Genomic DNA, 14,130 nt, shown 5'->3' on the forward strand with positions numbered 1-14,130 from the left:
GTGAACGATCATTTCCACTTGACTAGAAGCCACGAATTTAGAAAAGACAGTGCCTTTATATATAGGTACTTGATGCTTTTACATATATATGACTTCCACCCTGAAATCATGTAGTATCAAATTGGGACATAGACCTTGAACATTTACATTCAAACACACGAGAAGAATATACGTTAAGGACATTGGATAAAGTCTGACATTTTATAGAGGTTGAATAAACAATAGAGACCTCAGGCTCAGGCTGCTGGTATAAAGCTGGATGCCCTTCACAAGGCTAAATATATTTACCCACGAATCTCCCACAGTCGAATACGGCCCTGCTCATTACCGACAGCCAACTGTTCGGAGTTCGGCGAGATAGCCACGGAAGAGATCCGACCCAATGGCGTATTCGAAGTTGGCCAATTGCGGTAAACCGTGCAAGAAGGAAGATGAACTATACAGAAAGTAAAATCGTTAGCCACATGAACATAATATAATAGAGATGGAAAGGAAATGAAATGAATCAGCTTCTTACCAAGTCTCAGCGCATCGCGCTTCCAACGACTACCCATAACCAACATTTGTCCATCAGGCGCAAAGACCAAATGGCTAATCGGGGTGGTAAGCTGGTCCAATGCCCGGACAGGTGTCGGGTTACGCGGGATACCAGCCTGCGAGGGACCATCCTTCTCAGTCTGGGAAGCATTCGCGTACGCAGAAGCCCATTCACGACGATCATAGACGTTAACAATACCACTTGAACTACCAATTGCAACCCAGCGATCACCACCAAGTTGAGAGCGGCCGGAACGACCACCCAGAGAGAGAACAGTAGTACCAATGGCACCAGCATCCAGCCAACGAGCGACAACGCGACGAAGACGCCCATCCCACTCTGAGACTTCACCATTTTTACTGGCAACAGTCATTCCCTCGCCATCAGACCACCAGGCGAAATCGGCGACACCGCCACGGCCATCGACGCGGATTTGGGCAACCCATTGCGCAGTTCCGGAGTCGAGGACGTTGATGAGACCCCCGCCTTTGCGGGAGGTGCCGATTACACCGACGTAGCGACCGCAGGGGGAGAGCTTGAAACGCTCCATTGTCTTTTGTTCTTCTTTTCTGTCTGCGGAGCCGTTGACCTTGTCCACCTTTCCGGTGTCTAGATCCCAGATATGGAAGTATCGTCGTCGGCCGGAGGCAAAGATCTTGTTACCTGTAGGTGGGGCGAAGGCGGATGTGTGGATTGGGGTGCGTTTGATGTGCATGGAGGTTAGAAGAGGGTTCGGAGCGGGTGCTGAGGGGGAAATATGATGCAAGAAGAGAGTTGATGCAGGTCCCGAGGAGAGCAGAAGTGGGTAGTGAGGGTGGAAAGTGAGTGAGTCGACAGCAGACTAATTTGAAAAGCATAGTTGTTAGCATAAAGTAATTGATTATCATTATCGCATTGGTCTTCTGTATGCGCGAGCACGTATTGCGAAGTAATGAAAAGGTCATTTCTTACCGGTTGCGTCTTGCCAACATCCTTAAGACGTTGAATATCCAAAACTTCCTGTCGGAGTTTGCGCTTTCCGCCGGAACGAGCATTATCGTCAACACGAGTGAGATCCGTAGAGTTTTGAAGCAGCTTAGCCAATGGCTGCATGGATAATTGCTCCTCCTCATCGGAATCCATTTCTTCGTCACTAGCATCGGAGTCCGAGTCCGTCTTGCGACGCTTAGCAGCTAACTCGGGATTTGCCCAATCGGGAGTGGGGTGCATGCGCTGAAACTGTTTGCGCAATCGTCGAACATATTCCTTGCCACTGACAATGTCCTCTGAATCTGTGACACGCAGCTTGCGCAGCCTAGCCTGGCTACTGAGTGATACGGCAAGACGCTCATCGTCACTATCATGCCAGACCGCGGGGGCAGATTCCTCATCCTCTTCATCAGATGGTGTCCCCGGGGAGGGAATGAGACCAGTAGTTTCGGGAGCAGCGCCGGAGTCGAGGAAGAAGAGCTATTTCAAGTCTCTGAATTAGTACTGATTCCTATTATGTTGGAAACGAACAGAACATATCAGGTAAGGTATCACACACATCTGCATCTGCCATGTCTTCAACATTGACATTATCATCGTTCTCATCGGCACTTTCATCCTCGTCGCTGTGTAGAGTGAGCTGCATGCCATCAGCCCGCTTCTGCTGACTTTTCAATGCGCCCATGAACCCCTCATCATCACCGAACAGCATGCGCTCCAGCGTCTTCTCAGACTCGTCCTTTTCAGGGTAATCATCTTCATCGGAGCTAGTCTCATCATCCATCTCAATGTCGTCGTCAGAGTGTTGGTTGATTGAAGGCTTTTCGGAGGGGGACTCTACGGTCGTCCCCTTTTTTTGTTTTACCCCGACGTGGGACATTTTGATATGCAGGGTTCTATTCTGGACAACGATATCTCCTTTTGACACAAATCACCACTGCAATCGGCGATCTGAAGCTTGGGAGCAAGATGGGGAATATTTTTCGCTTTGATTTTTGCAGTGCCGGCATAAATAGGCGGTGTAAGTGGCGGTAGATAGAACTCATGCCTCAGGCCGAAATACGAATATGTAGTATCTAGGCCGCAATGACGACCCCGTGCGTTTAAGCCCTGCAAATCAGGGTATGGTTCTAGACCCTAGCTTCTTTATGCATATGTTCTGTTTGGGGAGTAGTGATGGGGTTCTAGCTGGATTCACCAAAGTATGTTTGAGAAGTATATAGGAAGTTTTATTTGGAAAAATAGTTTCGTGTACACATTGATGGTCATGATAAATAAAACATTGCGTAAAAGACAGCCAGCACTATAGCAAAAACATATCGTTCACGGTCATTGTTACTCCACCGTCTTTGATTGCGCGTGTTCACGACGACTGCTACTGGAACCAGAACTGGGCGGCTCATAAGGCGGAACCGGAGAATGATCCTCAGTCAGAGTGAGATCTGAGTCCTGGAACGCATCCTTTTGTTGAGGTAGCGGTACAGGAGACTTTTTGACCGGTCTATCCTCAGAATCTGAATCCGAAGAGTAGGCCTCGTCAATTGCGTCGAGCAGGCCCCGTCGTCGTTGAGGGTCTTCCTCAGTAGCATCGTCCCGATTTTCATCATCAGAAAAGATGTCATAAGCCACTTTCTTTTTGATGAAAGTGTCGATGATGTAATACTGGATGGCATTCATGATGACGGGGAAAAGAAGCATCACAAATGTGATTTGGAGAGCAGTGTTTCCTTCGGTCCACCGCAAAGCCCAGTCACCAATCTTGACAATAATGGGGAATGCCTGAATTAAGAAAAACACGCATATCTTCATATTCAGCAGACCCAGAAAGTAGATCATAGATTGTTTGAACCACCAGGATGCACGAGGAGGCTGGCCATAGTTACCGGACTCTATCGATTCTGGGGGCCTGGCGAGAGGGGTGTATGAAGCAAGGAGATTCAAAATTCGGAGCGCGACGATTAAGATGGGGATTCCTAATGTAGTCTAGATGGCAGATGAGTTTCATGCTCTAGGGTATCAAAGGGGGTTGCTTACATCGATCCCGAGATTCAACAAGTAGAATGAGCACGGATTCGGCTTGAAATCCATCCTAATCTCAAGCTGACCGGCCGAGAACATTGACATAAAGAGGTTTGCCAAATGGAGCATCGCCGACCCAAATACCTGTTTTGAGGCATCGAAAGCCCAAACTTTGACTGGACGTTGAGGTCGCTCTCTCCATCTCTTAAACACTAGCGATAACAGTGCCAATAGTCCAAGGGCGGTTTGAACGATTATAGAGAAGGATCCAAGCAGTTTGCATTCACCACCGTCTTCATTTTTCCCATCCCCCAGTCCAGTCACTGTGGCACCGTGATAGTAAAGCATATGTCGATCGGGTGTGGGTGATGCTTGTGGACGAGAGGTTGCAGCGATCAAGGTTGTGGAGGCCTCAACAGCGAGCGAGATGGCCGCAGCAGCATCCATGGCCGCTCATGCAAAGTGTAAAACCGGTTACTGATGACTAGTCGACGGAGGGGGAACGTGATGTGACGTAAACGGAAATGCTGACCCGCTGTGTAACGTCGAGATTGTAGAGAGGCAGCCACTAGGGCTTATCGAGCACCGAGACAACAATTTATAGCGAAAGCATCGATTTAAGTAAATCGAATAGATGATAAGAATACCTGCATGTACGATGAAGCAGGGATCAAAGGCCAAAGAGAGGTTGGGGCGAAGAAACCTCAAATTGCCGCAAGCTGCCTAGAGGCGGTGTCCGCCCCCGCACCGGGATCGACCCGGTTAAACTAGGCTTCGCCCCTTTGACTAGGGGATCTTTAATGGGAAACCGGGATGAAACATTGACGGACTCTAGGAAGACTTTTAGGAAATGAAGCTATAACTACCTGAGCTTTTATCGTGGTACATTAATGTCAAATCAACGAACCGGGCACCCATGGCTCAATTATTGCAGTGATATAATACGGAGTACGGGACCCCATAGTTAGTACGTATCTGCAGTAGGGTGGATCTCTTTAGTCTTTCCGCCCCAGGACCCTGTTTTGCCTTGGCCTTGTTGTGGCAAAGGGTGCTATAATGCATGCATAACGGACTACAAGTGATATCATGGATAGATTAAGAAAAAATATGTGTTTCTGTATTGAACCCACCCAGCCTTTAATAAGGCAGTCACCTTTCTATTTGAATCTGTAGGGAGACCTGCAAAAAGCCCGTAGAAGAATGTGTAGGAAGAACCGTAGAAAAAGCTATAGAAGGATTTGTACAAGAGCCCATAGAATAAACCACAGGAGAACATATATACCAGAAAGAATACTAAATCAAGTAATGGAAGCTATACCCAGAACATAGAAACCTTCTAGATCGTACTGATATGATATTGCCATACTTCCATTCTGCCCAAGTTTCAAAACGTTGTTACCAAGGATATGATTTCCAATTAGCCCCGGATTCACTGCAGTATAAAGGTAAGCGAAAGATACGTGGATGAGACGTGGTTTGCTGAGCAAAAGTGGGGTGTTGGGATTCATATTGTGATCACCGGAGATAAAAGGTTTAATAATAGAATGCACAAAGAAAAGAAATCAATCTCCCATCTGTTTGGGCTCGACGAGCGAGAGACTCGTTCATTACAGGCGAGCACCAAAAGAAAAATAACCCCACCATCAATCATCCGTCGCCCTTCCAAAGTCGAAGGTCGAAAATATAGAAGAAACCCTCGGGAATAAAAAACAAACGCCAGTAACCCCTCAACCAAGCCGAATTCGAGAGAACAAGAGAGCCGTTGTAACACCATGCGCAGCTAGATGCTTGCAGAGGGCATCATTAGAGCCAGATTTCGTCACGTCATTCTATCCCATGCTGTTGTTTCAATCGTTCCAAGTTTTCTTGCCTTTCCGCGAGATCTTCTTTCGAACGAAGCATCTTTTCCGGCTGGTGATACAGTACTATATCGTAATCGTTAGATACAGTTTGCTTTCGAATTTTTCCGGGGTTAAAAGGCTCGAAGGCTTGAGGAAGGGCGAGTGTTGTAGTACATACCAACCAAGTATCTGTTTTGGAAGTTGAAGCCATTGAGTTTATCGCATGCCTGTTTGGCGTCGTGTACGTCCTCATAGACCACAAATGCGGTGCCCTTGGAGTTGTTGGCGATACCTTGACGAATTTGGCTACGCAAAGAAAAAGAAAAAGAACCAACTGTTAGCTAGGGAACCCTGGTCCACCTCCGAAAGCTTGAAGGACTCACCGAATAGGCCCAAATTTGCCGAAGAGGTCAAACAATTGCTCTGCCGTTACGTTGTAGCTAAGAAGATGAAGTCAATAGCCTATTCTCGAAATTTGTAGGTGCCGGTATCCTGTCGACGGGTGTTGGGTTGCGACTGGCGGGGAGCCGCGGATGGCAGATAAACGTACTTGAGGTTCTTGACGAAGAGAATCCTGTTAAAAAGAAATCCGTTACTATTGAATATCCGATAAATGTAGACCGTGATGAAGGTGCCATCCACATAGTGGCGGCCTTGGCCTTGGCCGTCTGCATCTCCGAAGAGGGGCAAAGATATCGCACGTACCGATTTGCTTCGGGGGCGAGCTTCCGGCTCATCCTCAGAGAGATGTTGAAGGGTAGATAAAATTGAAAATGAAATAAGGAGCGAGATACCCAGGGTACCGAGGGCCTTAGTAGTGTTAGGAGACAGAGCAGCGCAAAGATGGACATGAACACGCAGATTGCAGAATAGCGGTCTTGGCATCCCCGAATGCGGTTTAGCGGCGGCCATCGCCTTACGGAATTAGGTAATCTCTTTACCATACGTGACATTATTACCACCAGTTGACTCAATAGACATAGGCAACCACGGGTAAATTGCATTGTTAGTTATCTGCCTGGTGCTGAGGAAGTCCCCACGTTCCGTCACGTATGGTAATATCACCACCAGCTCAACGACGGTCTCGTCGCAAGTCGAATTCAAGGCCAGGAATTCAGGCAGCTTTGCCCTTTACTTCTTCTTAGACACAATTGAATGCTCTCGGCTTACTGTGAATTTGTGGAAAAAAAAAACCTTCTAGATCTTTAAACCTGGCAATACCCTAAGCCGTCATTTGTCTGTTCATCATATAGTAGTCCGCAGCTTGTCCCGCGTACGCACCTGCGAACCTACTCGGCCTACCATTCTCCTTCACGCCTTGACATTCTCCCCTCCTCACCCACACCCTTCCGGAAAACTTTCCATCCATTTCGGTATCCTCAGCTTGTTATCCAGTTGCAGGAGATTCCTCCTGTTGACTGGATTGCATCGATTCACTTCCCTCTCCTGCCCGCGGACTGCGGCGCGACTCTCGGCGCCTTTGTCCTCCCGCCGCTCGACAACTGGAGGTCCCCTCAACTCGAAGCGCATCCGTAACTCGACTACCTACCATCTCCTCCCTCGCTCTCAATCACCCCTCGGGAAACTCAGTCTATCTCGCAGTCTTTTGTGCGATTATACTCCCACCAGGAATGACTTTCCTTTCCTCTGCGACGGCCTCTCGCTAGTCCGTGTGGTTCAACATCCCCGCTCTGCACCCGCCTGCGGCAATCGCAACTTCTCGCCCCGTCGAGCTGATTTTTTACATTCACGAGTTCCGAACTTATACTGAGGGCGCAAAAATGATGAGCGCCGCATCCTTCTTAAATCCTTTGGGCGACCGCCCTCCTCAATACCGCACGCCCTCCCCTCCGCGACGCGCCGTCGAACCCATCACTCCCTCCACCTCCGAATTTCGCACGCCGTGGAACGAACGCAGCGTCACTCGGGCTGCAAGCCTTGATCGTGACCAGCGTCCATCAAATCATACTCGAACTATCACTACCGATGCTGGTTCACATCACCGGTCGGGCCATGGCCGGTCCAACTCGACCATTGACACCCTTGCAACGATCGCTCTCGCAACGAGCCCAACCTTTGCACCGCTCTCATATCGCCCGCCCTCTCCTGTTTCTCGCTTTAATATGCCTCTATTCCCCACCGAAAACAACTCCGAACGTCCGGCGAAGCGTGCCCGATCAGAGCGAGACCCATCACCGGATCGGTCTCGGGGAATCCCACCTTTCAACTCTCACTCTGCCTTCATCAACAGCATGCAAACCGATGCAGAGCTTTTACTGAACCTCGCCCGACCCACCAACTTCCAGCCCAGTAACCACACAAAACGAGTCAGCATTGATGAGTCTAATAATCACTACGGAGGCGAGTCAATACGGCATACTCGGGTTGGGTTTGTTGGTGGGGATCTGAATGGACTGCAGGGCGGGAAACCCTCATACCAAGATGATAAACTTCCCCCGCAGTCACGCATGAGGTCCCGCTCTGATGGATCTGCCTTCATTTCGCGCCCCGTAATCCGTGGTGTACGTCCAACCACCAGTGCAGGGACATTACCCCCAATTGTTTGGGAAGATGAAATTGACCAAAGTCTTCCGATGGACGAGCCCCGTTACCCTGATCACAGTGAACGCCGACTTTCCTTAGCCGGTGATCTTAACTCTCACAACAAAACACCTGAGTCTATTCCCAAAGTCGAAGACGAAGAGAGCGACACAAATCAAGCCAGCTGCGCTGCATGCCACTTGGTACGAATTCCAGTGGAAACCGAGGAGCAAGACGAAGATACATGGATTGGCTGCGACGGATGTAAGCGCTGGTTTCATATTGTGTGCGCTGGCTTCAAGAACGACCGGGAGGTGCGCACAGTAGATAAGTTCATTTGCCGTGCGTGTCGATCTGTCTACGGCCAAACGACATTTGTCCGCAAGTCATCCCGTGCTCGTACCGCAATTGACTATGCGGGCTTGAATCAAGGTCTTGTCAAGGCGGCCACTGACTCCGTGGAGCATCATTATCTGGAGCCTATTCGTCAAGGGAAAATTCGATTCCAACCTGAAAAGTTTCCTCGTATGAAGCCTGAACTAGTAACGGCCGAATACTTTGAAAGGGGCCATGGGTGGAATGAACCTATCGTCATACCGGCCTGCTGGAATAGCCGCGACCCTGTCCCAGAGTTGGATGCGAACTTGGAGACCTTAGTACATGAAGCTACAACCCAGGAGATGTTTGATGATTTACTGGATCATGTATCTGAGGAATCAACAGACGTGGAAGAAAGGCTAGATTTTGGCCAAGACCAGTTGGACATGGTTATCCCTCAAGGGTTGACCGTTCGCGCCGTGGCCGAGCTCTATGGCCCCGAGGAGAGAGTTGAAGTGATAGATGTGAAGTCGCAGCAAGGAGAAGACAAGCGATGGAACATGCAAAAATGGGCCGACTACTACGAAAGCTCTGAGCCTAACAAGCCAGTGAGAAATGTTATCAGCTTGGAGGTATCGCAAAGCAAGCTCGGCCGCCTAATTAAGCGACCTAAAATTGTCCGCGATCTAGATTTACAAGATGCCGTATGGCCCGAGGAGCTTAAGGCTATTGGCGACTACCCCAAGGTCCAATTTTATTGCCTGATGTCCGTGGCCGACTGTTACACCGATTTCCACATCGACTTTGGTGGATCCTCGGTCTATTACCACATCCTCAAGGGCAAGAAAACCTTTTTCTTCATTCCCCCAAAAGACAAGCATTTGAAGAAATATGAAGAGTGGTGCAATTCCCCAGCGCAAGATTCAATATTCCTTGGCAACCAGACCAAAGAATGCTACCGCGTGGACCTCTCTGAGGGCGACACAATGTTAATCCCATCAGGCTGGATACATGCCGTGTGGACCCCAGAGAACAGTTTAGTCATTGGAGGCAACTTTCTGACACGACTGAACTACGGCATGCAGATCAAAATTCTCAATATCGAGAAGGAGACCAAAGTTCCCAAGAAATTTCGGTATCCATTCTTTCAGAAGATTCAATGGTATACAGCGCTAAGGTATCTGGAGGATGACCCTGTTCCGCAAAATGTGCTAGAGGCTTTTGCCCAGGATGAAAATTATCGTCTGTATCGTCATTATCCCATATACTACGAGTTTGGGGAACGCCTCAACCAGGAGCCCACAAGCTCCCCTTATCATAATGCTCGGTTCTATTCCCAAGCTGAGCTAGAGGGACTCCCCGAGCTAACAAAGTATCTTTTGCGGACTGCTCTCATTGCAAGTTCTTACAATATCGAGGGAGTTACAGCGGACACGCGGAATGCGGTTCGACGGTCTATTCCAAAGGGTGTCGGAGACCCCGTGGACGTGATCCAGAGATTCGGCATTTGGGTTGCATGGAAACGTGGCAATGAGAAAGCCCCTCAATGGACTCGCCCCGGCGTCATAGAAAGCAACCCCAAGGTCTCACTTGCAGAGAAGCGACCAGCTGGTCGGCCTAGTCGGCGATCCGAACGCAATGCGGACAGTCATCGCACCTATGCCGAAAGACAAGCAGTCCAGCGCCCGTCCGAGGACATTACTGCTTCTCCTATACCCCCAACCGTGAATACCGCTCTGGCGCAGTCTGAGAGTGAAGTACCTGCCTTGGTTGACACAATCTCCGATATTTCTGCTCAGGACCCAGTCACCCCAAAACCACGAACCGCGCCACGTGGTTCGGGTCTTGGGCCGAAGCGTGTTGCTTGCGATGCTTGTCGTAGGCGACGTATCAGATGTCGTCATAAGGATGAGTCAAATGAGTGGATTCAGGGCCGCTCAATGGCGATCAACGGATTTGGACCGGGATCGGGTGTTAATACCCCCTCATCTTTGGCCCAAGATGCTGTCTCTGCACTGAACTCTTTAGCTGCCATCGCTTCTCAGGCTGGATTCCAAGCCAATGGCGTGGCAGGGTTAGAGCGGTTTGATGGCCCAGCATTCCATTCAACGGTTATGGGCACGTCCACGGCCGCGGTCAATAGGATGAACGATGTGAGCCCTGACGGTGCCAGCGGCGGTAAGAAAGGCCGGAGCAAAGCATGTGATGATTGTCGCAAAAGCAAGGTAAGCAGCTCTAACTGTGATTTGTCTTAGAAGACTTGAAACTGACAAGTCTGTGAATAGCGCCGTTGTATTCATGACGAACGGGGAAATATTGACCCAATCAAAGCTCAAGAGCGGTCCAAGCCCCGCGGTACGGCGTCAGCAAAGCGCCCTCGGCCAAGTGAAGAGGATGGTATGCCCACTTCTGCTAAGAAAACAAAGCAAGAGAGCACATCCCCAGTATCACACTCGGTATTTTTTGGCCAAGGGGAAGGCCCAGGTGAAGTCACGCAGGCAATGCCTGTCACGGCTTTTGATGATGATCCTGTCGCCTATGGTGTTATCAATCAACTTCTAAACAAACCGACCCAGGATGGCGAACAGCATATTGGCCAAGTCCTGTATGCGTCGCCCCCTGTTTTCCATGCTGACTCGATGGATGTGAAGGATGTGAACTCCATGTCTGTTTCTTCCAAACCAACTGCCTCCTTAGTATCCCCACCCACGTCGCTGGCCGACGAAACGGATGTGGTACAAGATGGTGAACCATTGGCATCCGTCGAGGGCGAGGCACATACCGCACTTCACACACCCAACTCCAGTTCCCGCCATTCATCACGGCAGCCTCGCCATGTTGATCGATTTGCACCGGAGGCTTCCGCAGTCCGGCCCAACAAGCCAGCAAATAAACCAGCATCGTCTCATATACGCCGAACCACACCGGGATTTGCTAGCTCATCCAAGAAACCCGCATCACGCCCATCATCCTCTCATGCAAAGAAAAGTTCACCGATGGTTGAACGAACTTTTGATCGTCATGCGACTACTTCATTGTCTCCTCACCAATCGAAGCATTTGAAGCACCAACTCGAGGAAGGAGATGCAGACGCCGAGAGCCTTCGTCTCATTCGAGAGCTTCAAGAAGAGGAGTTTGGCTTGCGAAGACGACGAGGCTAAACAACAACTCTTCTCTCCAAAATGGAGTATATATCCTTTCCGAAAGTATTTGAGCAGCTTACGACCGATACGTGGACACTGGCTAAATTTCTTATTGTTCTTTACCTCTTCGACTTGTTTTCCCCTTACTTTCTTTTCTGTCTCTCATTCGACTCAGTGGATTACTTGGGATATCATTCAGGAGCGGGGTGTCGAGATTCGGCGTTTATGTTCTCTTTTTCTTCTTTCATTTTTCTGTTACTAAGGCGTCTGTCTCCTTTTTTTTTTCTTTAAATCGGTTCCTTGTTTTCTTTCATTGTTTCTTTCCGGCTTCAGGTTTGACTATGGCGTTTGTGTCGCTCTAACTTGCGATTGTATGGGGTTGTCTTGATCTGACCTGGGGTCTTTTCCTCGCTTGTCCAGGGGTTTTTCATTTTCATTTGTTCACTTATAATCCGAATATCTGCACGTTCTTTCTGTGCTTCAATTCAGTTATCTCATTTTCTGTGGATTGTCTAAACACCAGTGCAGTTTCTCTTTAGTAATTATGAACCGATCGATCATCAAATGTAGTCTCCCGAGATAGTACAGTATAGATATTTGTCTATATCTCAAGTCAGCCAATTATATCTCCTTTGATGTCGTTTCACCTTGCAAGTTTCTCAATGAAAATGGCTGAATGATCATCACTGTTGAAATCGTCACGAATTATCTCCGACAACTCCAATAACGGGGGCAACTACCCCTACAGGCATGGGCGGGGAAAATCTCCACCTTGAGTCGGTCCACACTACGACCGGCAAATGAAACCAATTACCGACAATCAGTCAGCGATCAAGCTACAGTATTTCCATCCGGCCATACTGTTAAAAACACTCTATCTGAGAGGTATTGATGAAGCTAGATATAGATCTACCTCTGAAGTCCAGTAATCAGTAGGCTTGCTCTATATATTGACTACTAGAAAGAGATCTGGAAAGAAGTCGAGAAGATCGGCAATCTAGATATCTTATAGAGGGACCAACATTTGAAGAGACAGATGATAATGAGAATATTACCTACACAGTATAACGATATTCAGCTCAGCGAACTAGATAGTTTATAATTCAACCGGGCTAAGGGTTATGTGGCCGAATTGCCCCGTCACAGTTTATAATAAAAAAGGAAGCAATTACAAAAGCAAATTTTGATATGATAGTAATCTTTACAATATGATTTCTTGTAATGTGCTCCTCCCTAAGAAATGCTAGGCTAGTGATGATGATAATGATGATGGTAATAATGGTGATGAAAATGGTGATGGTACTGCTGCACAGATCCTGATCTATTCGCCTCAGACAATAAATCGCCAGTACTTAGAGATTGATCCTGAGATGAGAGAGCTTGACGAACAGCAGCCTGTTCCATAACCGACTCCGGCTCTTCATCAACCTCTGGAATGATAGAAGAATTGTCGAATGGAAGATGGTGAGCCTGCACCTGTGTATTGGCGAGATCGAGAGAAGCGATGTTATTCAAAGTGTTGCTCGGGTGGGGTACCCAAGGATAACGATGACCATGCATGAAATTTTGATGGGAGATTGATCGCGGTTGGTAGACATCCGTTAACATATTTGGCTCTGACTCGTAGTTGCGATCTGGTAGGGCGAATGATGGACCTTCCGGGGCGGACTCATATGACGGGTCGTGATAAGGATTGGATGGAAACGAAAAGTCAGGCAGTGATATCCCTGGCCCGTTGGATGTTTGTGTACTATGGATACTGATGTTGTCCAATCCATACACAGGCGCACTGTGGATGCTCATATCATCTACGCCATACATTGGAGATAAGAGTGGGTTGTCGGGTGGACATAGAGACATATCCGCAGCAGAGATAGGGAACTCTTGATTATCTCTTAATAAATCCGAGTTCATGGAGTATGGCACGTTGGTGGGGAAACTGATTGACTTTGACCTTGGGATAGTTGCTGGCCTAATGGGAGACCGGATTTCTCCAGGTGTTTGCTCTGATACCCTCAACAGGTCCTTCGAGAGCCTCCTCCATCTATTTCGACAAGTCAGAGGAGGGCGACCTGGTAATCTAGCGGATATGGCAGCCCATTTGTGACCGAGCTCCTGAACTTTGGCAGCTAAGTACTGGTCCTCTTCAGGTGACCAATTCTTCAGTCGGTCTTTGGCCGAAGGGTCCAGAATATCATTGTATCTTTTTGCACACTGATCATCCTTCCGGCCCTCGATAAGGAGTGCTATTCCATATCAGCAAAATGAAGAAGAATTCGGTGACTTATCAACTCACCGATATCTTTCCAAGCAGGGCCTAAGCGCTGATGAGCCGCAAGCAAAAGCTCATCCTCTTCTTTGGACCAGCGACCTTTTCGTAAAGCCGGATCCAATGAGTGAAACCAGCGTTTTCGGCAGTCCTACAAATGATCAGCACTAAACTCAAGCTTCTCCATAAAAAGAGCCAAAGCCAACCTTATTGGATCGTCCGGGAAGATGCTTCGAGATCTCAGTCCAGTTTCCGTCCTTGCCTTGCTTATCGCCGAAACGATGTACGAGGGAAATAAGCCTCTCGTCTTCCAACTTTGACCACAAGCGGCGAGACGTGGCCGCAGAGTCCGAAGCCATGCTGGCCCGTTGGGAAATGATCCCTTTGATGGGGATTGACTCGGTTCCCCGCACTATCACGATCGCGCCATGGTGTCTTCCAGTAATCGTTGCTTATATCAGCCTTGGGGCCTTATCACCTTGTCTAGATCGA

At 48.6% G+C, this 14,130-nt stretch overlaps 5 protein-coding genes across 5 annotated transcripts; 1 reads left to right on the plus strand and 4 right to left on the minus strand.

Moving 5' to 3' along the window:
• Positions 1 to 284: 284 nt before the first annotated feature.
• N7478_000421 (WD40 repeat domain-containing protein) lies at positions 285 to 2,387 on the minus strand (the record flags this gene model as incomplete). Its single annotated transcript, XM_056916637.1, has 4 exons — positions 285 to 436; positions 518 to 1,379; positions 1,490 to 1,987; positions 2,067 to 2,387. The coding sequence occupies 4 exons, from the start codon at positions 2,385 to 2,387 to the stop codon at positions 285 to 287; spliced, it is 1,833 nt and encodes a 610-aa protein (XP_056784517.1).
• Positions 2,388 to 2,842: 455 nt separating this feature from the next.
• Positions 2,843 to 3,973, minus strand: N7478_000422 (STIMATE family protein; the record flags this gene model as incomplete). The annotated part of the gene is made up of 2 exons (XM_056916638.1): positions 2,843 to 3,490; positions 3,542 to 3,973. The coding sequence occupies 2 exons, from the start codon at positions 3,971 to 3,973 to the stop codon at positions 2,843 to 2,845; spliced, it is 1,080 nt and encodes a 359-aa protein (XP_056784518.1).
• A 1,377-nt stretch (positions 3,974 to 5,350) lies between these two features.
• N7478_000423 (putative pre-mRNA branch site protein p14) lies at positions 5,351 to 6,104 on the minus strand (the record flags this gene model as incomplete). The annotated part of the gene is made up of 5 exons (XM_056916639.1): positions 5,351 to 5,451; positions 5,546 to 5,673; positions 5,751 to 5,807; positions 5,918 to 5,941; positions 6,073 to 6,104. The coding sequence occupies 5 exons, from the start codon at positions 6,102 to 6,104 to the stop codon at positions 5,351 to 5,353; spliced, it is 342 nt and encodes a 113-aa protein (XP_056784519.1).
• Positions 6,105 to 7,148: 1,044 nt separating this feature from the next.
• On the plus strand, positions 7,149 to 11,387 carry jhd1 ([Histone H3]-lysine-36 demethylase; the record flags this gene model as incomplete). Its single annotated transcript, XM_056916640.1, has 2 exons — positions 7,149 to 10,451; positions 10,512 to 11,387. The coding sequence occupies 2 exons, from the start codon at positions 7,149 to 7,151 to the stop codon at positions 11,385 to 11,387; spliced, it is 4,179 nt and encodes a 1,392-aa protein (XP_056784520.1).
• Positions 11,388 to 12,617: 1,230 nt separating this feature from the next.
• N7478_000425 (uncharacterized protein) lies at positions 12,618 to 13,997 on the minus strand (the record flags this gene model as incomplete). Its single annotated transcript, XM_056916641.1, has 3 exons — positions 12,618 to 13,615; positions 13,666 to 13,789; positions 13,845 to 13,997. The coding sequence occupies 3 exons, from the start codon at positions 13,995 to 13,997 to the stop codon at positions 12,618 to 12,620; spliced, it is 1,275 nt and encodes a 424-aa protein (XP_056784521.1).
• Positions 13,998 to 14,130: the final 133 nt, after the last annotated feature.

Source organism: Penicillium angulare (genome assembly GCF_028827245.1).
Source record: "Penicillium angulare strain IBT 27051 chromosome Unknown utg000001l_segment0_segment0, whole genome shotgun sequence".
Classification (NCBI taxonomy): domain Eukaryota; kingdom Fungi; phylum Ascomycota; class Eurotiomycetes; order Eurotiales; family Aspergillaceae; genus Penicillium; species Penicillium angulare.